The sequence below is a fragment of the Hypomesus transpacificus genome, unplaced genomic scaffold, assembly GCF_021917145.1.
Source record: "Hypomesus transpacificus isolate Combined female unplaced genomic scaffold, fHypTra1 scaffold_160, whole genome shotgun sequence".
Classification (NCBI taxonomy): Eukaryota; Metazoa; Chordata; class Actinopteri; order Osmeriformes; family Osmeridae; genus Hypomesus; species Hypomesus transpacificus.
Window position 1 is genome coordinate 1 of NW_025813725.1, and position 26,288 is coordinate 26,288.

Here is a 26,288-nt window from a genome sequence, read left to right on the forward strand (position 1 = left end):
GTGTGAATCTCCAGGGTGTAGCCATTATTAGAACAGATGTGAGTTATCCTCACAAATGACTCAACCCCTGACTCACTACATCCCCCATGTCCGTACTTCCATCCCCCCATCGCTCTATTGCGTCACAGCTGATTCCCTTTGTTTTGTTTTGTCAGGGGCTATTTATAGCCCTGTTTCTGTTGATGTAGAACCTCTTGTGTAAGGCTCTGGAACCTGGGCCTGTGGGCCCCCTGCAAATCTGGAGCCCTGAAGAGATAACACACAGTTCTGCAGAGAGGTCAAGGGGAGGGGAGGCAAAGAGTTCTTGGTAAAAGAAGAGGTTTCAAACAAAGACTAAAAAAGGAACTTCTCCATTCTGTCCCCAGTGTCCCCAGCTCATATTTAATAGTGGAGTGTTTATTGTCTCCTCTGGTGCTGTGTAATAACGTTTTTTCTAAAATCTCAGTTTTCCTGTGGGACCAACCAGACTGCTGTTCAGATGATGGCAGCCAGGAGATAAAGTGCTTAGTACATTTACATTTAGTCATTTAGCAGACGCTCTTATCCAGAGCGACTTATAGTAAGTACAGGGAAATTCCCCCCGAGGCAAGTAGGGGTGAAGTGCCTTGCCCAAGGACACAACGTCATTTGGCACGGCCGGGAATCGAACTGGCAACCTTCAGATTACTAGCCCGATTCCCTAACCGCTCAGCCATTTTACTCCCAGTATTGTCCATGGAATTAACTTTATCTACCTCATCTGTTTCCATCTAAGTTTAAATAATTTAAGATGCGCAATGTGATTTGATACTCATTTGGGTATGCGTTACATAACGAGTGTTCAAATCGTCTTTGAAGTATTTCGTAGGAAGTTGACATATATATTCCTACCGAAGAAGAGGAAACACTGACGCTCTCCCTCTCGTCTTTTCCTTTCATCGCTGCCTCCCCTGCACCCATCCCTCCTCTGTCTCCCAGCCAGAGAGAACGCTTCAAACGGGCGTGGGAGGGAAGCGTGGGGATCTGGGACAGTATTGGAGCACTGATGAAGGCTGGTTGGTGAATGTGGGTCAACCAGATGAAACACTCTGAACATCCCTACATCCTGTAACTAGCCCTATACCGCTGACTCAAACATGACTCCATCCTGTAACTAGCCCTATACCGCTGACTCAAACATGAAACACTGCATTGTCTTGAACATTTTAACAGGGAAGCTCAGATGGTAATTTAAACTGTGAATTTATTCTTGTTAGGAATGGTGATGCAAGGATTTGAAAGAGTTTGTATTTACTGTAATGTTAGTGAAAAGCACGATTAGGATGGTTTAATAGACCTCAAAAGCATGTCTTGGAATATAAAATCACATCAGTGAATGACAAGGCAGACACTGGATTTTGAATGATTTCAGAACTTTTTATTTGAAATGTCAGTGTTCAAGAGAAAATAAAACAGCAATATAAATATTAGCATAAAAATAAGAGAATAACACAGGAGGGGGGTTGCGTGGGGTCTAAGCGTTTCATAAGAAAGATATTACAGCAGGATAGAATATTAGCCCAGCGTTTGCTGGATGGACATATATAATATTTATAATCATTTGTTCATATGGACAGAGAGAAAGAGAGAGGCATTCTTTCACAAATGCACTTCACAGAAAAAATAACATAATTCAGATTACAGAAGGATAGAAAGATTTTCAGTATACTTTTTGTTTCATTTCATTACAGGGTGATAAAATGGAGAGAAAGAGATAGAGAAATAATAAACACAAAAATATGCGCAACACATATCACAGGTTAACTAGTCTACGCGTGTCACTCTTTTACTTATCGTCTAAAGTTATTGTCTTAATATTCTTATTTACACTGAGTAAGAGTTAGTTGGCTTTCATGGTGCTAAGGTACTACATTGCAACACAAAACTGTTGAAGAACATTTCAGATATTTGCATTGTAATTTTTTTCAAAGTGGTTTTCTCATTTTTTTTCTTGAAAAACAAATGCAACACATTCCAGTAGTAAGCCACGCCTTTTGGAAGGGGGACTTTTCTTTTGTAAATGGTGGTGTGGTCCATACTATACAAACAACTGGCTCATACTGTACCATCGACAGGACTTTTACTTAGTGTTTATTTACAGTGGGGAAGAGCCTTCACAGGACCAGGGAGCAGTGGTGGAGTGAAGGGTACAGTCTGAGGTTAGCATTCAGAGACTGGATTTCAACTGAGGGTTAGTGAGGGGAGCTGATGTCCCCCCTCCCCACTCTCTGTGTGAAGTGGTATATCCAACTCTGACATAGACAGATGTGCTTGGCTCTGTCAACCTCTAACTTGGGTCAGTGCATTAGAGGAAGTTAAGGTGTGGGAATGGATGGGTCTACAATGGGGCCTCTGTACATTCAATGGGTAGAGCCATGGTTGTTTCCCCCTCCCCCTTGTTGTGAATGATTATGATGCCAACCCAGACGGTGTACCCATCGCCCTGCCCTCTCTGTCCCCCCTAAAGCCAGCCTGCAAGCTGCCTCTTCATGCAGTGGAGTCCTGATGGACACGGACGGCAGAAAAAGGAAAACACTTTCATATCTTGAACAACTCCTCTATCCTACAAAGTCATCGAAAAACAAAGAAAAAAACGTTATATCTTCTCACTTCAAGAAATATAATCAGCACTTCAGGACGGCTTACAGGGAAATACCCATAGGGGCCTAAGATGTGTCCTAACTCCTAACTCAACTCAGTCCATTAATGATCTACAAGTTCCCTACCTCTAATCCCAAGTGATTAACCACTTAAATCATGTCATCATCTGAATAACAACAGTGCATCTTATTGTTTGGCTCTCTGAGTGGGATAATGAGTGAGGGGGGGGGGGGGGGCACAGAAGCTGGTCTGGAGGAGTCGGAATGTGGGGAGATGGAGTCTGTGCCCATCTGTGACACTTCAGAAGGGGCAGTGCCCGCACTATTTGCCACATGCACAGACGACAGACTGTTGTTGGGATAACATGTCCCCCCCTCGCCCCACCCCATATCCCTCCCCCCTCAAGAAGTTCATGCTCAGGTCATAGAAAATCACTGGAGATTATCAATGAATATAGTATACTATGCTTGCACAAAAAGAGGGTTTTTTTCCCACACTATTGTGTCAGGTTAATACTACTGGTGCATTAGCCGTTGTGGTATTTATGGGTAAGGAGGTAAAGGTTAGGGTTCCTCCTAGCAAAACAAACATCAATGCATAGTTTTAACCTACACGGTATCTGTGTTTTTTTTTACCTATGAGGAACATGCAAGAGTGTGTGTGATACCTGTGTTATAGCCTCATGTTTCTCTGAGCTAAGGAGCATTATAGGGCAGATCCTTCAGGAGCCTGACAATGGCATTCTAGAATACATCAACAACAATCTATTTTTTTTCCAACTTAGGGAAAATAGGGAATTGTAAATCTTACATATGACACATTTATGAATACATCACCAGGATCAGCCTTGTTTTCCCAGCAAGGTCTCTTCTTAGTTTGACTCTGGTATTATGTGACTCTCAAAGCACTGATTCACCCAAATACAACCCCCCAGCCCTAGCCACTTCTTACTGACCAACTGATTGGCAATACGTTTGCATCAGTAAAACACGTTATCTTGTCCAACTGTTTCTGGGTATGCCTCCATAATGAAAACCATAAACTATTGGCTGTTTGCTCTTCCACCTTCAGATTCTTAATGGCCCTAGAGACAAACTTGACAAAATCCACATCTTATTACCAAGGATAACTGACCAGTAAAACATCCTGATTAGGATGAAACAGTACATAGTAGAAGAGGCGTAGGGAGTGTAAGGGGGGGGTTGAATTTGAGTCCCGATCAGGGCTGGGGTGGGTGGGATCCATCAATCTGCCCATCCCTCCATCCGCCCGGGCCATCCTACTTCTTCTCCTTCTTGGTGGACTTCTTCTTGGAGGCCGGGGTCTGGGCAGCCTTGGGGGGCTCCATCTGGGCCTGGGCCTGGGTCGGGGGCAGGGCCTGCTGGGCAGCGGCCTGCTGCAGCTGCTGCTGCTGCTGCTGGAGCTGCTGCTGGAGGAGCTGCTGCTGCTGCTGCTGCTGGGGGTTGGAGGTCAGGGTGGCTGTGCTGCCCGGGATGTACACGTTCTGCCGGTAGTCGGGCACGTGCTGGAGGGTGAACTGGGGGCTGTAGCGGGTGCTCAGGCCCATGGTGCCCGGTCCCAGGGTGGCGGTCGCCTCGCTCACTTCTGGGGGGAAGAGGGAGAGAGCGGGGGAGGGGGAGGAGACGGGCGTGGAACGTGTTAGAGAGGCGTTGCGGTGAAGGGCTATCAATACTTTACTGTATTAGTAACTGTCAGTACAGGAGAAAGATATTCTAATGACAAGCTACACAAGCCAATATGCAAACATGAAAAATTGGGTTTAGAGTTTTTGACATGATATGATCGTTATGTAATGGTAATTCCATTGAGGTGAATTGAGTGTGGCAGCGAGAGGGAGTAAGAAAAGAATGAAACAGAGAGAAGGGGTGGGGGGTGTATAAAATGACAAACATTTTGTAAAGGTTGACATATCCTAGTCCTTTGTGCTTTGCCAGTGACTGCATTTATTTCTGAATCCATGAGTGTGTGTACCCGTATGTGTATTCTGACTGTGTGCGAATGACGTAGCTGCCTAGCTCATATAATTCTCTCCCAGCCCCTGCATTGCAGCCCTACTAACGCACACACCCCACACACACTCCCACACACACTCTCCCCTCCCCCGCCCCTACACTCTGCTCTTCATACATGCAGCTGTATACACACAGCATACACACACCTGCTGTAGACATGTATAACACGCAGACATGCTTTGTCTCAAAGGCAATTCCATAGGTACATATCCTACTCTAGAAATCTACTGGAACAAACTCTGCTTCTGGTTTGTAACTATATGTTGAATCCATGAGTTATTGGGTGTGATACAAACCCTTGTCCTTCCTCAGCTAAGCCCTACATGGAAAACATTTCATTTTGTTTGTGTATGAGAGAGAGAGAGAGATAGATAAAAAGAGAGAGAGAGAGAGAGAGAGAGAGAGAGAGAGAGAGAGAGAGAGAGAGAGAGAGAGAGAAGAGAGAGAGAGAGAGAGAGAGAGAGAGAGAGAGAGAGAGAGAGAGAGAGAGAGAGAGAGAGAGAAAGAGAGAGAGAGAGAGAAAAGTAGCAATGTGTCATTGGTGGAAAAAACAATGGAAACAATGACTTGAGTCGATGTGGCAACAAATCTCATTGAGTCTTCTCAGACTGTGTGTGTGTGTGTGAGTGAGAGAGAGTGAGAGTGCTGGTTCTTTGTTTAGGTTGGGAGACCTTGCTCTCAAGGACAACTTGATGAGTAAATCTCTATGTAGAACAATTATTTAGGCGATTCACACAATCCACAGTAACAGCCCAAATATGAGTCACTGTGTGTGTGTGAATGTAAGAACTGCAGCAAGGGAAACTGTGATATCATCTGCTCTGTGTGTGTGTGTATGTGTCTGGGATGGGGTGGGGGGGTGGAGAAGGCGTGTGTGTAAGTGTAAGTGTGTGTCCTCTAGCTTTTACAGCAGGCTCACAGCGTTCTGAACTGTGTACAATGCAAACACCAACCTTCTGTCATGTTATTGCATTAAACACATTCTGAGTGGAATTGTTGGATTTTTCCCACTGTATGTGTGTGTGTGTGTGTGCATGTGTGTGTGTGTGAGCGTGCATGCATTTACAGGCCCAATACAAAGAGCCATGGAAACATCAATGAGGACAGAGAGGGCTTTATCAATGAGTCTGGCCACATGCCCTCAAACCAAACAGGAAGATACCCTGACCTTTCCACCCCTTCCACCCCCTCTTTTACCCTTCCCTCAATCATGCAGCCCAACCACGAAAGGAAGGATGGATGGAGGAAGGGAGGGAGGGCGGGAGGGAGCGACTTCAAGACTGGGGTGGATGATTAAGAGTGGTAAAGAGAACAGAGCTTGTGATTGTCTTCCTTAAAGTTCTTAGGTTTGATTTTGGGTGTAGACATATGAAGTCAACAGTAAAGTCATATATTCAGTCAGATATCGCTTTGAAAAAACTATTGATTTGAATTGAAAGACTTCATTAATAGAAGATAAATTGGATTGGGAGGGAAGGAGCGAGGCATTGAACTGCAAAGATAGGATAGGTGGAGAGGGAGGGAGGGAGTGAGGCAAGGAGGGAGGGAGTGAGGCAAGGAGGGAGGGAGGGACGTGGAGGTGTTGGACTCACCGTTGGCTGCGGCCATCAGGGCTTGGAGCTGCTCGGCCTCGGTAGGGGGGTTGGGCCAGGGTCCGGTTCCCATGGCAACCTCAGGTCCACCGGCGGCCCTATGGGAAAGGAAGGGGGGAGAAAGAGAGATAAACCATCAACAACCGGCAGCCATTTTGAAAAAAGGGGCTGTAATGCCTGTTGTTAACAGTGGGCTCCTGAGGAGACGGTTGGTGCTTTATGATGTGAAGTTATGGGACCTGCTCAGAGCCTGTAACTGGCAGGACAGAGCAGGATGTGTACGACATACAAGGGTGTGTCTCCCAGGCAACAACACACATTCACACATGCATATTGTTGTGTACACCTAAACCGTGGTATGATTACTACATCCTCACCATGTTGTATCTGATAAAACATTAATGGCACCACATTAAAGGGAACAGCTGTCTGAATGCTATTCACACACGCATTCACAAATACACACACACACACACACACACAGCCACAAGCACACAAATGAGGGAGTTGAGCATTTCCATCTGGGCAGAATTCATGTTCAAAGACTTGTTTGTTTAAAGGCTCCCATTTACATGAGAGGAGAACAAAGGGGCAAACAGACCTGCTCTCTATTATGCTCACTTAAACACACACACACACACACACACACACACACAAACATATAGGTAAAATTGTTTTTGCTGGGCCTCTTCTGGATCACTTTTTCAGAGGCAACAGACCTGACAAATCAAATCTATACAATTCTGGTGTTATAGGTGTTTATTTGCCTGACTTATCCAGTTTTCTGTTCCACAGTTGGTGCTGAGTGACTGTAATAAGAGCTTGATATGATCAATCACACAGCCATAGGAGACAGCTAGACACTGGAATGTAACTTCTAGAATCCAACTATGAAAACACACACAAACACACACACCTGGGTAACTGGAGTGGATACTGACACTGGAATTCCAAACGACCTCAAGTAAATGAAAGTGTGTGTGTGTATGTTTGAGTGAGTGAGTGAGTGAGTGTGTGTGTGGTTATAACCATTTCAGTAGCACCCCCAACCACCTAAATCAAGGAACTGTTAGCCCCAAGCGGTTGTGGGTAAAAGGTTTGGCCCCTTTAAAAAACCCTGGGGGGTGGGGGGGGAGATTGGCACATGAGGGGTTAAAGGGACGCCAGGGTCTTAGGTCCCACTTCCTGACTTAAACGAGCTGCAGTAAAAAGAGCTAGATGGACATATGTGTGTGTGCGCGGGTGTGTGTAAGATGGCTGCAGTAAAAGAGAAGTGAATGCTCCTTCTTTGGTCTCTTTTTGGATCCAATTAAAAACCTCCAGGCATGGTCATCTACATGGGGACAGTGACCAGGAGAGAGAGAGAGAGAGACCGAGAAAGATCATGCGAGGGAGTGCCAAAATCCAAAGTGGCTTTTTTAAATGTGCCAGAATACAATTAATACAAAACATGAGCAGCGTCTAAATAAGAACCAGACTGATGGGTTACGGGTAGGTCAGTGGAGCTGGGTCGGCCATCTTGTTCTTCCCTTACAGATAAGGGGATGCCTCGTTTGTCCCTAATTAGCGGCAGCCTGCACTTATCACATCCTGTGGTTGTGCTAAGCACTTCCTGTGGTCAGGATTATCACTTCCTGTGGGCTGGTGGGCTGTCTTGGTTGCCAGCCGAGCATGAAATACACATCTCATGTAGGAGGAACCCCACCTTATGTGGACACCACTGTTCAGCACTCCCAGACAGTGTCCTTCAGGCCTATACTATAGCTCTCTGTGGAAACACTTAAGTCTTTTTACTTTGTGCTAGACTAACTGTCCTCGTCTTAAGACCTAAAATTAACTTTGATCTTATTTTACCCGTATCATATAACTGTCTGGTTAGGTTCTGTATGCAATCTGGGTATTTTGTGTTTAGTCTTTTTTACAAAATGCCTTCAAAACATTCTTTTCACTTTCTGTTGCTGACAGGGTTTAAACGCTGTCTCCTTGTTTTTTTTTTCTCCATGATCTAGTTTTTTTCACTTCTCAGTCATTCTATATCTCTATCAAGATCTTGCAAACCAAGGCCCGCTGTCTCCTCTATGCAGTCAGATGGCTCCCGTCTCTCACCAGTCATGAAGAAGGAGAAGGTCTCCCTGTGTCTGCTGCCCAGCAGGGTCAGACAGAGATCACACAGAGACACCCCATGATGTCATGAGCTCAGAAGACTCCCTGCATCGCTCTCTCTGACAAACACACATCAAAGGGATCCCCCCGCACAGGAACCAAGCATCTACACACAGAGGAAGTATTGTTCAAAGACTCGTGACCTTGCTTAAGTCTGTCACACAATGCAGATTAAGACAACAACTAATTTGAGAAAAATTTAACTAAATCGACTAAAAGACGACTTTAACACACCATTGGTAAGTTGAGTGCACAAAGGGGAGCCAATCGTATTCCCCCATCAAGTAGTTACTACGTCAATGGGACCAATAGCGTGGTTTTGTATTAGCTAGTAAGTCTGAGCTACAGAAACAAGCACATCTAAACACAACACTTTGCACTACCTACACTAGCCATGGCTACACTTTGCCTTCAATCACTGGCCTCAGATCAGATCTTACAACAATACAGATAGTGTAAGCATTGACAAGAGACTTGTCAAAACGGATCGCCAACCAGTCTTTAAAGGCACAGCGTAACCACAGCATCTCTAAACACACAAGGTGATACCTTCTCCCCTGGTTTGGCGTCCAACGTATGTGTGTGGCATGCTTGAAGGGGCTGGAGAGATACATGGGTTAAAATGGCCTAAGCATCTTAGCATGTTAGCATGTAGTCACACCCCTAATGTCTACAGCTGAAGAACTCAGCACCTCCATTTTCTGTGGAAAAAGAACAAGGAGTCTGGGAGTTTCATCAGACATTCTGAAAAGAAGCTAAAATCACTTTTCTTTTCTTCGCAAATGAATTATGGCAAATGTATCCATAGTCTTGGTGGTATTACAAAATGACATACTATAGTGTTTTTGTTCACTGTCTGAAATATGTGTGTGTGTGTGTGTGTGTGTGTGTGTGAGAGTCTAAAAGCCCCATGGGTAAGAGAAACAGAGGGGAGCTGAATTTTTCCTCCTCCAGAGTGGCCCAGTCTTTGACTCACGGAATGTTTTCTGTAATGTGTTATGGAAACAACTCAGTTTAGCATTGGATACAGAGCAAATGATCTGTGAACTGAGCACACACACACATACCCTCTCCATCCAAATAAAACTGTCAATTGTATCATAACAATACATGTATGCAATTAACCTGTTTTCTGAGAGAGAGAGAGCGTGAGAGAGAGCGAGAGGGGGGGGAGTGTAAGAGAGACAGAGGTAGCTGGTCCCTATTGCTTCTAGACACTCCCCTCCCCCAATCCTCACCAGTACTGAGTGATGGTACGCAGGCGCATGGAAAGATGTGCAGGGGAGGAGGCCAGGAGGAGAGGTGTGTAAAGAGCATCAGCCATTTTGTGGAGTACAGAACAGCCTTGAAACCAATTTGTGTCCTAACTAATTCTTATGAATGCCCCTCAGCTGTAGAGGAGAGCTGATTTGATTACCATGGAACAATCTGAGCCAGCAATTAGAGAGGTCTGTGTATTCTTACGGCAAGCTCCTGCATCCCCTGACATCTGTCATCTCTCAATCCTTTGCTCTCTCTCTCTCTCTCTCTCTCTCTCTCTCTCTCTCTCTCTCTCTCTCTCTCTCTCTCTCTCTCTCTCTCTCTCTCTCTCTCTCTCTCTCTCTCTCTCTCTCTCTCTCTCTCTCTCTCTCTCTCTCTCTCTCTCTCTCTCTCTCTCTCTCTCTCTCTCTCTCTCTCTCTCTCTCTCTCTCTCTCCCTCCCTCCCTCCCTCCCTCCCTCCCTCCCTCCCTCCCTCCCTCCCTCCCTCCCTCCCTCCCCCACTCTCTTTGAAATACTTAGTAGTATAAAGATAGGTCTTTGGTCATGAGCACACTGCTCAGTGGGTGGTATGTTTATGGTGTGTGTGTCTGAATGAGTGTGTGTATGTGTGTGTATCTACTCACCCACTAGGTCCGGGTCTCTGTCCCTGGTTGAAACGCCAGTCATTGTTAGGAGGCTTCTGCTGTAAAAAGATACATAAAAAACAATGTTCAATCTCTTCTTCCGCAAGTCTGCCTTTCTCTGTGCAGGGACCAATATAACGTTCATGATGACAGTCCGTTTCTCTCGGGTCGTGTGTGGAAGCGTCCCTCACTGTGTGTGTATATGGACTGCAGACTACCAAGGAGACTGAAACCAAGGATACACACGATGAGAACTGTGTCTGGGAGCTCTGGGCAGACATTTTGTTCTGAAATCCTCAGAGCATGAAAGGTCACTGAAGCGCACAGATACACACACCAAATCAGCCAAACACGCGCAAATGCATGCTAGCACTGCGCATCACTGAATAACCACTTCTAATTAGGAAGAGAAAACAACAACAACAAAACAGTTCAAGCCAAACTAAATCAAACTAACTGAATGAGCCTGTGCAGTACAAGAGAAGGATGTATGCCCTGGTTGGACAGAACTCCCTCTAATGATTCCCCAGATACGACAGACAACAAAGAGCATACGCAAAATGGCCGCCTTTGTTTTTCTGATCCAGACAGAAACATTTTATGGACATGCTCTGTGTATAAAATTTAAATGACACTTACACACACTCGCTGATCACTACAGATAAGTTACTACAGATAAGTTACGCTAGCAGAATCAATACAATCATTAGAGACTTGCCCAAGGTCTTTGTGCACAATCAGCTATTGTTGAGGGAGATAGGGCTTTTAGCATCTGAGCTAATTGAGTGACTGTATAATTCACAGCACTCTCATAAAGACCTGATTGTGTTTATCTTGGAGAAGCTGGAGTAGACTGTGAGAAATCAATCCAGTCTGAATGTAGCTACTGTTTGTTGTTTTACCAGTACATCCTCTAACAGAACCAACAAAAGCCTTCAGAGACTGAGATGAGTGTTTTAGGGAGAGATACCATTTTCACTTCCCACTCAGTCATTCTTCCTTTCCTCAGTCTCTAACTTCCTCTTACTTTCTCGATCTCTCACGATCTCTCTCTCTCTCAATCCATTCACATCTTCAAACCAATTCTTTAGTTTATCTTCAGTTCCAACTCTCCCACCTTTTTTCTCAGATCCACTGTTCTCTATGTACTTCTCTACCACTTCTCCATGCTCTTTCTCCTGATTCTTCCTCTCTCTGTCGCTCTTCACATTCCCTCCCTTCACCCTTTTCTCCCTCCCTGTGTAATGAAGCGGTTCAGTGAATGGAGCCCTGGCCAGGTTCCAGGCCTCAGACTTCTGCCTCCTAATCGACACTGGAGCTCCCCAGAGATACAACAGCAGGCCAACATGCTGCATTATTAAAAGCTCTGTTCTACCACTGCGACATGGCGGAGGGTGAGACGGGAGAGAGGGAAGAGAGGGAGGGGAGGGAGACAAGAAAGAGAGAGAAGGAAGAAAGAGTGGAAGGGCGGGAGGGAGGCCGATAGAAACCCAAAGTTATCCTGTTACAACAACACCCACGGAGTCTGCCTGCAGTTCACATCGCACCCGACCAAAGGAGGCCGACAAGGTTACATTTCAGCCCAGCCCCGAGGATCTCTCATTCAGTACTCCCTCAAACACAATAAGACAGCACCTCAATCTGTATGCTAATTCTCTTCCCCTTCAGAGCAATCCAGGCATTTTCAGATGAACTGATAAGAAGGTAAAAACAGACTTCAATGGTTGACTGATTACATCCCCCCTGTAAATATGTCTCTACAAAACACAGACAAACAAAATAACTGCTCTCTTTTTCAACTATTATTATGCTCTCTAAATGTGAGAATCATGACTTGAAGATGCGGAGAGAAGTGGGAAGACAGGAAATCTAATTTGCTTCATGACACAGGGGGCATTTTGTTTCAAGTAGGCAGACTACCTTCCTAACGGATCCTCTGTGTGTTTTGGCGGGCAGTGGGAATGGTGAAAGTGTGTGTCTGTGAGAAGGGGGAGAGGAGAAAGAGAAAAGGGGATTTTTCTTCTTTGTAAGTGTCCATGGAGAGGCCCAGCATTCCAGCTATGTGACGCTCTGACCAGACACACACATACACACACATTTCTAGAGGTCAGTCCCAAGGTCAATTCACGCCACAGGCATGTGGGATAAAGGGAAACAGACACTGTATTGACACTGAAGTTCCAATCCAGGACATCTGGGAAAACGCCCCCGCTACCTACACTGTGGTGTGTTCACACCCCAAGAAGATAAAGGCTTGTTTACAAGAACCCTATTTGATACTATCAACACACCAACGAGAGCTCCTAATGTAACAGACACTAAGCAGGGCTGGAGGAACTCCTCTGGAACCAGTTTATCTGAAACCAAACCAGAGCCGATTAGACTCTAGATTCCTTCCTAGGCCTTCTGTACTGAGCTCGGATGTTCCAACCCAGAGAGTCTTACCAACCTACCAGCTTCTAATACACTTACCATGATCACAGAGAGGGAGATTGGAGCTCATAGCTTGAATAACCCTGGAAATTACAATGTGGCAAAAGGCCATGGACAGGCCAACAGCCGTAACACAGAGTCACTGGGATTGAGGGTTTAACCAATGAGAGTGAAAACAGTGTGTGTGTGTGTGTGTGTGTGTGAGTCCTGGTCCTCAGAAAGGAGAAGCTGCTAATCGCCTCAGACCTACATGTGGGCCCCATCGGGAACTGTGTGTCTGTGTGTGTGCTTGTGTGTGTGTGTGAGGGAAGAGGGAAAGCACATCTGGTTCAGTGGATCAATGGGCGGTTAACCCTTCTATCCCCACCAAGGAAATGTGAATGTGGGGTGTTTCAATAACCGCTTCCCACTTCCCACTAAAGCACACACACACATCCACACACACAGACACTGTATTCACACCAGCTGGACTCTGATAATCTGGTAAATTTGAGGAAGTCTCTCTCTCACACACACACAGACACACACACACAAGCACACTCATACAGTCAATATCCTGTGTCCCTTCCCCCAAATCACACACACAGAGCTACTATTGGTCTAGACAGAACTATGGATAGAGTGCACCTGGTGCTCTTTTCTGAAAAGAGGAAGTCGTTCCTATCTTGGTCTTTCAACAGCCTCACACACACATGCACACACAGACTCCCATCCAGTGCTCTCCCAATCAACTTGACTTTCAACTGTGTTGATGGTCACTAAAGTTTCAACAAACTCCATGACACACTAGGAGAATATAGATCCACTAAGAACTGAGAAGACCTGCTGTAGATGTTGACATTACCTACAGAAAATTCCGACACAGTCTCACTAACCCATAGAATACACGTGCCGATTTATTGTGTGTAAACACTACAATTCACAAACTACTAAACACTTCACTACGTCTAATGGACCGTGCCATCACACCCGCATGGCCTTTTACAAAAACACACACTCACTCACCAGTGAGCTAATACCCTGAGCATGATTTTTATTTCTTGGCCATTCAGCGATTTTGACACAAGTATTACTGTGTTCCAGAGAAGGTCTCTATAAAAAGAGGCTGTAGGTGCAGTGTTGCACAGCCCTTGTGAATAGGGAGTGTGACTGGAGGACACTGGGCGATCAGACTTACAAAGGGACAGTTGGACCCTGAGGCCCCGCTAAGATTACATACAGCTGGAAGACTCTGAGCGCCTGACAGCTCCCTGTTGTGTACACACACACACACACACACACACAGGCTGATTGCAATCTTTCTGGGACTCCGGCCCATTAGTGGACGGTCCTTCTGTCGCTTTGGCGCACGTGCGTTAAGCCTTTTCCTCAACTCCATCTCCCTCTCCATCACTGTCTATCTCCTTCCCTCCCTCCCTCTCTTTGTTGTCCCCGATCCACACGTGTCACTGGAGCAGGGAGACATATGGTACCCTGTCAACCCCAGGGACAACACGATTCAGAGAAGGGGGAGAGAGATGAAAGAGAACGAGAGAGGAGCTACGGACATGATCAAACCAAGTCATGACATGAAACAGAGACCTACACAAAAATGACTGACATGTTTTGTGAAGAGAAAATATCATGTTAGCCATGCCACCAAATAAGTCCTGCTTTTCAGCTTCCTTTAAGACTAAGAGACTGGAAGAGTAGAGGCACAATCCCTGACTTTATAGAGATATTAACCTAAAAAGAGTGGAGAAAGGAGGAGGGCATGTACATTCTCCTCACATGAATCATGCTGGAGCACTAGTCTACCATCTTGAAACCTGATAAGTCTTTCACAAACAACAAGTGGAGAACACTACTCTTTCTCCTTCTCTCTGGCTTTCTCTCTCTCTCTCTTTCTGTCTCTCTCCCTCTATCTTTCTGTAAACATAGACACATGCAGATTCTATCCACACCCCTACAGCACAGAGTAGAATGGTATTCCTAACAAGTGTTTTGGGAATGCCTGAGCGAGGCTGCGGCTAAAAGAACACACTCACAGGGCGAGGTCACAGTCGGCCATGTGACCTAAAAAAATGAGAGGGTTGGGGGGACAACAGGAAGTCAGAGGTCGCAGCAGGAAGTCAGAGTTTAGGACGTGAACCCTGGAATTCCTGTTTTTCAACCACTGCTTTATTATTTTACTCCTTCTCCCCCCCTTCTCTTCTTTTCCTTCCTTTATCCTCTTCCTTTCCCTCAAACCCATCCTCTTTTCCAGCCATGTGTCTTCTCCCTCCCCCTCTCCTCCTTCTCTCATCCTGTTCTCCTCCACTTCCTATTCACCAGGATCTATTTTCATCTGTCTGTCCTCTCCATCTGTCAAACCAACCCCAATACTCCCCTTACTCTTTTCCATCTATCCCACTCAACCACCCATTCCCCCGCCTTCTCCATTACACTCAACACCAAATCTCCTTATCTCTCTCTCTTTCCATCCATCTATTTGTAGAACACTCATTCCCTGATTCTGGAAGCCAGAGAGAGCGACTAGATCCAGTAGCCTTGGGTCAGATTAAATATTAAACCTTTCTTCATTTCCTCTCTGCAGTGGAGACAACACAGTTTTAAGTGCAAACTCACCACACACATTCTAAAGAGAGGAATCACGCTTGGGAAAAATGCTGCATAGATACGTGACTCAGACAATCTGGGTCAGAATGTAGCTGCACGCATTGGCATGTCAATACAGTTCTGTAACTATGTTCCGATAATTAAGCTGTTAAAAATTAAATCATTTCCATACTGATGTTTTTCTAAATTCGATATGTAAGTTGCACTGCCAACAAACCTCACTGGTCCAAAAAGCACCTGTTTTGATCATGGCGGAATAACCTAAAAAAGCCCTACCAGCCCCTGCCCCCCAGCCCTCACCTCATTGACTGAGTTCATAAGGTGCTTCCTGTTGAGAGTCATGCTTAGCGTGTTATTGTGACTCAGCATGGGCGTCTTGACGAACACAAAGTCGCTCCGACTGGAGAGGGTGGAGTAGCAGGGTCTGTAGGTGCGCGTGTTGGGCTCCTGAGAGCCCCCCACCACCTCCATGTAGCGGATGGGCCCGTCCGTGTTGAGCTGGAGGTGGAGGTCCTTGCTGGGTCTCTGGTGGTAGGCCCGGTGGGGGCGATGGCGCTCGTAGCAGCAGCAGGAGCCTCCCCCGGGCTCGCGGTGCCGGAGGCAGCGTACCAGGAGGATGACACAGGTGACGAAGGACACGAAGGACACGGAGGCCAGGGAGATGATGAGGTACAGCGTAATGTCCGTCATGCCGCCGCGCCGCGAGATTATCGACGTCTTGCGCGAGTCGGAGGCCTTCTCGCTTCCGCCCGCCCCCTTCTCCTCCACCGTCACCTTGATGTCCACCGTGGTGGAGAGCGGAGGCTCGCCGTTGTCCTGGATGACCACGGCGATGTCGTAAGCCAAGCCCGCCTCCTCCTCGGCCAGCTTCCGCGCCGTGCGGAGCTCGCCAGTGTGGGGAGTGATACGGAACAGCCCGGCATTAGGACCTGGGGTGATGGAGTAGAAGAGCCATGCGTTATGGCCACTGTCGGGGTCCACCCCCACCAGCTTGTTAATAAGATATCCAGGCTCGGCCGACTGGGGTACGCTAAACTGCAGTCCTGTGTCCTTGAGGAAGGGGGGGTGGACCATGATAGGGGCGTTATCATTCTGGTCCACCACGAACACGTGCACGGTGACGTTGGCGGTCCGGGGAGGGGCACCGGCGTCCCGTGCCTGCACCTCGATGCGGAAGGCGTTGAGCTGCTCGTGGTCCAGGGAGCGCATGCTGTAGATCTGTCCACTATCAGGGTTGATGTACACGTAGGAGGACACTGAAGATCCCTGCACCAGGCTGGGGAGGATGGAGAAGGAGACGCGAGCGTTGTCCCCCACGTCCGGGTCCGAGGCCGTCACCACGGCAATGGGGGTGCTGGGGACGTTGTTTTCAGGTACGTCCACCGAGTAGGAGGGCTGGGAAAAGGAAGGAGCGTTGTCGTTGACGTCCGACAGCTTAACCACGAAGGTTGTCTGTGACGACAGGGGCGGGGAGCCGCCATCCAACGCCATGATGACCACTGTGTACTCCGGGACGTTCTCACGGTCCAGGTTGACGTCGGTGATGAGGTTGTAGTGCTCCCCGAAGGCGGAGTTTAGTTTAAATGGCAGCCCTTGTTGTACCTTTAACGTTACTTCACCGTTCTTACCGGAGTCTAGGTCCCGGGCGCTAATGAGAGCGATGACCGTGCCAGGAGCTGCATCCTCTCTGATGGGACTGGTCACTGATGTCAATGTCACCTCCGGGGTGTTGTCATTGACATCAGTGATGTCCACTATAACGTTACAAGATCCCTCCATGGCGGGGGTTCCTCCATCCCTGGCCTGCACTGTGATGTGATAAACATTAGCTGCCTCGTAATCCACGTCACCGTTCACACTGATCTCCCCGGTTTTAGAATTCACACTGAAGAGCTTGAGTACGCGATCAGGCGTGTATTTACTAAAAAGGAACGATATCTCTCCATTCAGGCCGTTGTCAGCGTCCGTTGCATTCAATTTCGTTACTAAAGTGCCCGGTGCTACATTCTCCAACAGGTTGACTCTCGTCACCGGCTCGTCAAAGACAGGTGCATTGTCATTCACGTCTAGAATTTTTATGAGCAGAATGGTCGAGCCTGATTTCTCCGGCTGTCCCCCGTCTACTGCAGTAAGCAACAGGCGAAACGAGGCCTGCTTTTCCCTATCCAGCGCTTTCTCCAATACTAACTCTGGAAATTTACTACCGTCACTTTTTGTTTCCACATTCAACACAAAACAGTCGTTCGGTGCAAGGTGATAAGTGCGCAAAGAGTTGATACCCACGTCTGGGTCGTGCGCACTCTCCAATCGGAAGCGGGTTCCCGGTGCTGCTGCTTCAGATATTTCCAAGGAAATGTTCTTGTTTGAGAACTGCGGAGCATTGTCATTCACGTCTACGATTTCCACCAAAACACGATATATTTGTAAAGGATTCTCAAGTACAATTTCAAGATGTAACGAACATGTTAGGCTAAGTTCGCACATGTGTTCTCTGTCAATAGTCTGCCTAATGACCAAATCACCGGTCGCCTGGTTTACCTCAAAGTACTGTGCGTTAGATTCCGAAACGACGCGTAATTTTCTTTGAATTATCCTTTCAATGCTTAAACCCAAATCCTTAGCGATGTTCCCGACGGCGGAGTCCGGTTTCAGTTCCTCCGAAATGGAATAACTGAGCTGGGCGGACGCACTCGAGAGGCACGCCAGGGAAAAACACAGCCTCAGAACGGGCCACCCTCCGGAGCGCTTTCCCTGTCTGCGTTCCATTGTGAGAGTGATGCCCCGGGACGGGCGATGGAAAAGTTTTACGTCCTTCTTTTACCATAACCCATCCATATTCTCATTAAAACGACGTTACCAGGCCATTGGTAAACACTTCCGCTTGAGAAAAAGAGCGATGGGAAGTTTAGAAGTAATCATGACGTCCTAGTTCTATGTGGAAAATATAGGAGAAAAAAGTTTGACTCCGGTGCCTCTGCTAAAACTCTCAACTCTGGCTCCTCCACTCCCTTCCCCACATGGGCGGGGTCAGACCACAAAGGCTCGTCTCCTATTGGCGCAGAATTCCGAGAAGAGTTCCCCCATGCAACAGACTCGCTGAGCACTGAATGAAACTTTGCAAACGCACATCTCACTCTCAAGAAAGCTAACCATGTATGCATACAGGCTTTTTTACTTGGAAAGAGCTAGGGAATATTGGAACTGCAACCAAAATAGTAAGTAGGCTAAATATAGATTGTATATTGCCTATTGTTAAACATTACGTGTCCTTTCAGAGAGCGGATTGAATTGAAACATTGATGGAACATTGTACCAACTTCTTGTTTTGTGTCATGAACAGACGGCTTTGTTGCAAATGTATTTATACAGAAGATAACAAGGTATTTTGTCCAAGTGTTATGATGAAGCTACCCGCAAGGCGGCATAGTTTCCTAAGTAATCCACCCCCCCCATCCCCCCAACCCCTCTACAGACAGACATGTCTAAGAATGCAGAGCAGATTTTCGCGAGGATTCAGCCATTAGCCTGACTGAAGTGACATACTGATGTGTGCCACATGCCTGCCCATCACCCTGCCTATTCAGCAATGTACTACTATATCATGGACCCATACTAACACATAGCAAGACATGGAAACAGGGAGGAGACTGTTTAAGGCTTTTTGTGTCAATGAATATCATATTCCAATAATACATAATTTTTATGATAAAACTTTGGTATCCGCGTGACATTAAAATGATTTCCTGCAGGCCTACGGTTATTTCACAAAAGTGTAGGCCTATCAGACTGAATAAGCTATGAAACAAATGTGTGTGCAAATGTAACGCAAAATAATGAGCTTTTTAACAGTATTAAGTTACGGACATGGACTAAAAGTAAACGTTTAAAAAAAGAAAAGAAAAGTGAAAAGAAAAGAAGTGTTGGTTGGCCTACACTGACTGAATTGAATTTGAAGTTGTAAAAGCCAGTGATTCTAATCACCATAATGTCACGTCACTGACGCAACGTCGGTGACGTCACAATAAGTGTAAAGACTGTTGCTCGCCATGAAGTTGGATTCTCTGCTCACCTGCTGGCTCTCAAAGGTCCAGGCGTTGTCGGGTAAAGACGCGTCTAGAACGTTGATCATCTCCTTAAAGTCAGTGGTACTGCTGGGCTTAACAAAGGTGAAATCACTGAACTCTGACATGGGAGAGAGGCAGGACCTGAACGACTGACTCTGAGACAACATGTCCCCTCCCAGGACCTCCACGTACTTAATAGGCCCGTCACTGTTAAGCTGGATCTGCAGGTTTCTGTTGGGGTTCATGTAGCCGTCATAGTCGGCCCGTCTCATGCAGCAACTACCGCTGCTGTTTTTAACGCACCTCACAGTTAAGATAACAATAGTCAGCACCGAAAGAACGGAAACCGAGGCCAGAGAGAGGATCAGATAGAGGGTGGTTCTACCGTTTTTCTTACTGGGCTCAGGGGCTTTCTGTCGGAGGTCTAAGATGGGCTCGTGTAGCCCGTCCTCTATCAGTATGGCCACCGTGACCGTGGTTGACTGGACCGGCTCCCCGTCGTCTTTTATCTCTATTAGCAGCCTCTGAGAGGAGTCATCCTGCTCAGACACAGCACGTTTAGTCCTCACCTCCCCAGTGTAAATATTGACACTGAACAGAGACGCATCTGTGGCCTCCGCCAGTTTATAGGAGATCCAAGCGTTGTGGCCCGAGTCTGCGTCCACGGCCGTCACCTTGGTAACCAGGTGGCCTGCTTTAGCGGAGCGGGGCATCTTCTGGTAAGAGAGCGAGCCCAGTGCATCGGAGGGGTAAATAACAGCAGGGGCATTGTCATTCTGGTCCAGGATAAAAACATGGACAGTGGCGTTGCTGCTCAAGGATGGAGAGCCGTGGTCCTTTGCCTGCACCTGAATCTGAAACACCTTAAGTTTCTCGTAGTCGAACGAGTGCATACTGTAGATGCTGCCGTTATCAGAGTTCATGTACACATAGGAGGACACAGACACGTCCTGCACCTTGGAGTCCAGGATGGAGTATGAGATCTTGCCATTGTCTCCTAAATCCATGTCTGTTGCGGATATCGAGTAGAGTATGGAGCCTGGTAATCCATTCTCTTTCAAATACACATTACTGGAGGAATGACTAAATTTGGGAGGGTTGTCGTTTACATCAGTGATACTAACAGGTATTGTTTTTTTCGTGGTGAGGGGAGGAGAGCCAGAGTCAGTGGCTGTTATCTCAATATTATACTGTGAGAAACTCTCTCGGTCCAGAGCTCCACTTGTGACCAATGCGTAATTATTAGAAAATGACGATTTTAGAGTGAAAGGGTAACCCTTGGGGAGTTGTAACGTCACTTTACCGTTATCCCCAGAGTCAAGGTCCCGAGCGCTCAACAAGGCAACTACCGTTCCTCTTGGTGCATCCTCGCGAACAGGGGTTGGCTGAGAGGTGAGAACTATTTCGGGATGGTTGTCATTAAAGTCTATAACATCTACCTGCACGCGACAATGTCCCTCCATTTCAGGTAGGCCTTTGTCTTTTGCAGTTATATCGAAATGGTAGGATGCAACACTCTCGTAATTTAATTCGCCCTTCAAAAAAATTTCTCCTGTTGAACGATCAATTTCAAACGTTGATAAAATATTTTCGGATGTTCGTGGTCCAAAAAAGAATTCGATTTTACCATTAAGTCCGTCATCAGCATCGGTGGCCTTGGGCTTGATTATAGAAATTCCTTTTACGCTATCTTCTCTTAATGAGACTTTGTACACGTTCTTATCAAAGACTGGAAAATTATCATTTATGTCCAAAACGATAATAGTTATCTGGGTGGTCCCTGATCTGACTGGGTTGCCCCCGTCTAACGCTGTCAATAGAAGCTGATGGACAGCTTTCTTCTCTCTGTCTAGCTGCTTCTCTAAAACAAGCTCGGGGACATTTTTACCATCGTCAATTTCTTTCATTTTCAAAGTGAAACATTCATTTTTACTCAGAGTATAGGACTTAAGCGAATTACTTCCCACATCAGGATCCTCAGCACTCTCCAAGGGAAATCGCGTTCCCGAAGCGGCTAATTCCACTATTTTCAAACTTAATTCATTGGTTAAGAAACTAGGGGAATTATCATTGATGTCTCGTATTTCCACCTCAATACGATGTAACTGTAACGGGTTCTCAATGACAACCTGCAGTGGTAATACACAGCTCGCGCTTTGTCCACATAAAGTCTCTCTGTCTATCCTCTCATTGACAACCAGCTCGCCCTTCCCCGCATCCACTCTGAAATACTGCTTACCAGCCTCGGAGGCGACGCGCAATTTACGGTCAAAAATCTCAGACAGTCCCAAGCCCAGATCTTTGGCTAGATTTCCTACAACAGAGCCCTGTTTCAGTTCCTCAGAGATGGTATAGCGAGTCTGTCCGTCAATTGTACTCAATAAGAGAAAGAAAAGATGCCACCAAAGAGCCAGCCACCTCCAGTCTCGGTATCCCACTTTCTTTGTCATCCCTTATCCGTTATAACACAAAATGTCCTCAAAATAGATGTTCATATCAAATTCCACGACAAAAATGAAAAAATAAAAAAATACATTTCCTCAGTCATTTTCCAAAAGTATTTGCTAAAATAAAGGCTGCAACTGCAATTTGATATTCCATCATCTTCTGTATACGATCATCTCTCTCTCTCCCCCAGCTCTGAGCATCGTAGGGTACCGGTGCTGTGACTGGGGGGAGGGAGTAGATCTCTTTGTACAGTTCTGAATCCTATTGGTGCACTGCTCCCATCTGTAACACCCAATAGGGGGTAGAGAAAGCGGTGCTCTTAAAGCCGTAGCAGCCCGTAAGCTTTCATGAACTTGTACAGGATAGGCAGAGAAACAACCATTTGCAGTGTAGTCATTGAGCTATACTTCCAAAAGCAAAAATATTTTTTTATGTACAATTATGACCGACTACAATATGATTTCTCCAAGTACTGTTGTAAATATAGCAATTGGGATGGAGCTCTATTCAGGGTCTGTCAGAATGCTCAGCTAAAGAAACAGTCATTCATAAGCCTACTGTGGTTTCATACATAGTCGCTGTCCACATCGATGGTGCTGAAAGGATAACCCCCACAAAGCTGAGCCTATTCTTTCAACTGGCATTGCGCAGGTCAAACAGTGCACATTGTGCTGTAATAGCTGCGAGCTGAAATTAGATTAACTTAAACACACCATGACAAAGCAAAAAAGGAATAGAATATGAATTTAAAAATAAGCTACAGCGATGAAACTGAAAAGGCGTGTTGTTGACTGATTGTTGGTAAGTGAGAACATCATCAATAAATTATCTCCACTTGTCACAGATGACAGTTTACGTCACACAGTTTAGAGTTTGAGTGGTTGAGAAATAAAAAAGTGCACAAGTAAATTAATTTAATCATATGTCATATAATGTGTCACTTTCAATAGGCTAAATGCGATAAAAGTAAACCCACAATGTTCAGCGTCATGAATATTTTTATCTCCTCACCTGCTGGCTCTCAAAGGTCCAGGCGCTGTCGGGTAAAGACGCGTCTAGAACGTTGATCATCTCCTTAAAGTCAGTGGTACTGCTGGGCTTAACGAAGGTGAGATCACTGAACTCTGACATGGGAGAGAGGCAGGACCTGAACGACTGACTCTGAGACAACATGTCCCCTCCCAGGACCTCCACGTACTTAATAGGCCCGTCACTGTTGAGCTGGATCTGCAGGTTTCTGTTGGGGTTCGTGTAGCCGTCATAGTCGGCCCGTCTCATGCAGCAACTACCGCTGCTGTTTTTAACGCACCTCACAGTTAAGATAACAAAAGTCAGCACCGAAAGAACGGAAACCGAGGCCAGAGAGAGGATCAGATAGAGGGTGGTTCTACCGTTTTTCTTACTGGGCTCAGGGGCTTTCTGTCGGAGGTCTAAGATGGGCTCGTGTAGCCCGTCCTCTATCAGTATGGCCACCGTGACCGTGGTTGACTGGACCGGCTCCCCGTCGTCTTTAATCTCTATAAGCAGCCTCTGAGAAGAATCATCCTGCTCAGACACAGCACGTTTAGTCCTCACCTCCCCAGTGTAAATATTGACACTAAACAGAGACGCATCTGTGGCCTCCGCCAGTTTATAGGAGATCCAAGCGTTGTGGCCCGAGTCTGCGTCCACGGCCGTCACCTTGGTAACCAGGTGGCCTGCTTTAGCGGAGCGGGGCATCTTCTGATGAGAGAGCGAGCCCAGGGCAGCGGAGGGGTAAATAACAGCAGGGGCATTATCATTCTGGTCCAGGATAAAAACATGGACAGTGGCGTTGCTGCTCAAAGATGGAGAGCCGTGGTCCTTTGCCTGCACCTGAATCTGAAACACCTTGAGTCTCTCATAGTCGAACGAGTGCATGCTGTAGATGCTGCCGTTATCAGAGTTCATGTACACATAGGAGGACACAGACACGTCCTGCACCTTGGAGTCCAGGATGGAGTATGAGATCTTGGCATTGTCTCCCAAATCTGGATCCGTAGCTGACACTGAACATAATATTTTACCAGGTGGATAATTCTCTTTCACATAGACTGTGTACGAGCGTTGAGAAAACACTGGTGGAAAATCATTTACGTCTGAAATGTCAATGATAATTTCCTTGACTGCTGTCAGTGGTGGTGAACCCGCATCAGAGGCCATTATCTTAATTCTGTATTGGGGATTTTTCTCCCTATCTAGTTTGGAATCAGTCACTAGCGCATAATGATCAGAAAAAGACGGCTTCAATTTAAAGGGGTAATCTGCCGGCAAACTTAAACTTGTTTTGCCATTGTTGCCTGAATCGATGTCTTTTGCATTAATTAAAGCGACTACGCTGCCTACGGGAGAGTCCTCTCTTATTGGAGTTGATAGAGAAGTGATGATAATCTCAGGAGGATTGTCATTCACGTCTTGAATCTGCACCTGCACAGTACAATGGCCTTGCATCTTAGGTGTTCCCTTGTCAGACGCCCTAATGTCGAAATCATATTTACTACACAGTTCGTAGTCCACTACACCATTAACAAATATTTCACCGCTTTCCGTATGAATATGAAATGTTTTGAGAACACTTTCTGATGTATCCTCAGCAAATGAGTACACTACCTCGCCATTCTCCCCGTCGTCAATATCAACAGCTTTAACCTTCAAAATTACGGTCCCGTTTTCCATGTCTTCTCTGAGAGGGACTTCATAAAGCAATTTATCAAACTGTGGAGCATTATCGTTGATGTCTGGAACATGAATAGTGATCTCTGTCGTTCCAGAACGGACTGGATTCCCTCCGTCTGTGGCAGTGAGAATTAGTTTATGCTCTTGCAGTTTCTCTCTGTCTAACTGTTTCTGTAAGACCAGCTCTGGAACTTTTATTCCATCTTTGCTGTTTTTTACGTTTAATGCAAAATGTTCATTTTGACTTAGTTTGTAGGATTTTAATGCATTTGTGCCTACATCGGGATCCGCGGCGCCTTTCAGGGGAAACCGCGTTCCAGAAACAGTGGATTCAGCTATATCTAAAACATGCTCAGTCTTAGCAAACACTGGTCCGTTATCATTGATGTCCTGTATTTCTACTTCCACACGAAACGACTGTAACGGCTCGTCTATTATTACTTGCAAAGGCAAAACACAGCTCGTGCTTTGTCCACATAAAGTCTCTCTGTCTATCCTCTCATTGACGACCAGCTCGCCCTTTCCCGCATCCACTCTGAAATACTGCTTACCAGCCTCGGAGGCGACGCGCAGTTTACGATCAAAAATCTCAGACAGTCCCAAGCCCAGATCTTTAGCTAGGTTCCCTACAACAGAACCCTGTTTCAGTTCCTCAAAGATGGTATAGCGAGTTTGTCCGTCAATTGTACTCCACAAGAGAAAGAAAATATGCCACCAAAGAGCCAGCCACCTCCAGTCTCGGTATCCCACTCTCTTTGTCATCCCTTATTCGTTACAACACAATTTGTCCAGATGTATTTTCCTCCAAAAAGAAGTTCAAATCAAATTCCAAGACCAAAACACATATTTCCCTTGTCATTTTCCAGTATATTTACATGAATAAAGGATGTAACTGCCATTTGATATTCCATTGTCGTGTGTATACGATCATCTCTCTCCTCAAGCTCTGAGCATCGTAGGGTTACGGTGCTGTGGCTGGGGGGAGGGAGTAGATCTCTTTGTACAGTGTTGCATACTATTGGTGCACAGCTCCCATCTTTAACACCCAATGAGGGGTAGAGAGAACGGTGCTCTTAAAGCCACATCTGCCTGTAAGCTCTCATCATGTGACACAAGAGATGTTGGACAGACAAAAAAACATTTGCAGTGTAATAAGTTAACATTAATTCCTAAGGGAAGTATATTTTGCTTATTTTTTTGCCAGACTACAATATGTTTGCTCAAAGTAGTGTTGCAAATAACAATGGGAGGAAGCTCTATCCAGGGTTTGTTTAAATATTAGGCACTAAAGGAACGGTCTTTTGCAAACTCCACTGTCGTCTCACACAGAGTTGCTGTTCACATTGATGGTGCTGAAAAGATAACCCCCACAAAGCTAAGCGTTTACAACTGGCAGTACGCAGGTCAAACAGCACACATTATCCTGTAATAAAGGTATAATCTGGAATGAGATCAACTTGAACAACTCACCACTCAGCAAAAAACAAATAAACTATGAACTTAAAAGTGACCTACAACAACAAAACCAAAAAAGCTGGCGTGTGTTGTTGACTGATTGATGGAAAATTAGTAAAACATCAAAATATTGTCCCACTTGTCACAGATGATAGTCACAACATTTAGAGTTTGAGTGTAGAAAATAAAATACAAAATAAATCAGTGCAGGTAGGCCTACATTTCTTTCATGATATGTCAGTATAATAATCAAATCATGGGATTTGACACATTCAATAAATGTGATGAAGGTTAAGATAAACCCCA

The 26,288-nt window shown here is 46.0% G+C and overlaps 2 protein-coding genes across 25 annotated transcripts in view; both read right to left on the reverse strand.

Annotated features, from left to right (window-relative positions):
• Window positions 1–1,374: 1,374 nt before the first annotated feature.
• LOC124488974 (protocadherin gamma-A3-like) overlaps window positions 1,375–26,288 on the reverse strand; it is a 111,113-nt gene continuing 86,199 nt past the window's right edge. For 12 of the 24 annotated variants that reach the window (XM_047051565.1, XM_047051560.1, XM_047051561.1 and 9 more), the window contains exons 2-4: window positions 10,291–10,349; window positions 6,245–6,342; window positions 1,375–4,224 (exon numbers count right to left, since the gene is read on the reverse strand). In XM_047051565.1, the coding sequence (XP_046907521.1) occupies window positions 3,899–4,224; window positions 6,245–6,342; window positions 10,291–10,349 (483 nt within the window). In that variant the 3' untranslated portion in view covers window positions 1,375–3,898. Of the gene's footprint in view, window positions 4,225–6,244; window positions 6,343–10,290; window positions 10,350–15,621; window positions 18,332–26,288 lie in introns of those variants that run through there. The other 12 variants (XM_047051564.1, XM_047051554.1, XM_047051558.1 and 9 more) reach the window with 5 other exon arrangements.
• LOC124489024 (protocadherin gamma-C4-like) lies at window positions 21,012–24,014 on the reverse strand. Its single transcript, XM_047051630.1, has 2 exons — window positions 23,272–24,014; window positions 21,012–21,103 (listed from the first exon to the last, which is right to left on the reverse strand). Exons 1-2 carry the CDS (start codon window positions 24,012–24,014, stop codon window positions 21,082–21,084), a joined length of 765 nt encoding a protein of 254 aa, XP_046907586.1. The 3' UTR covers window positions 21,012–21,081.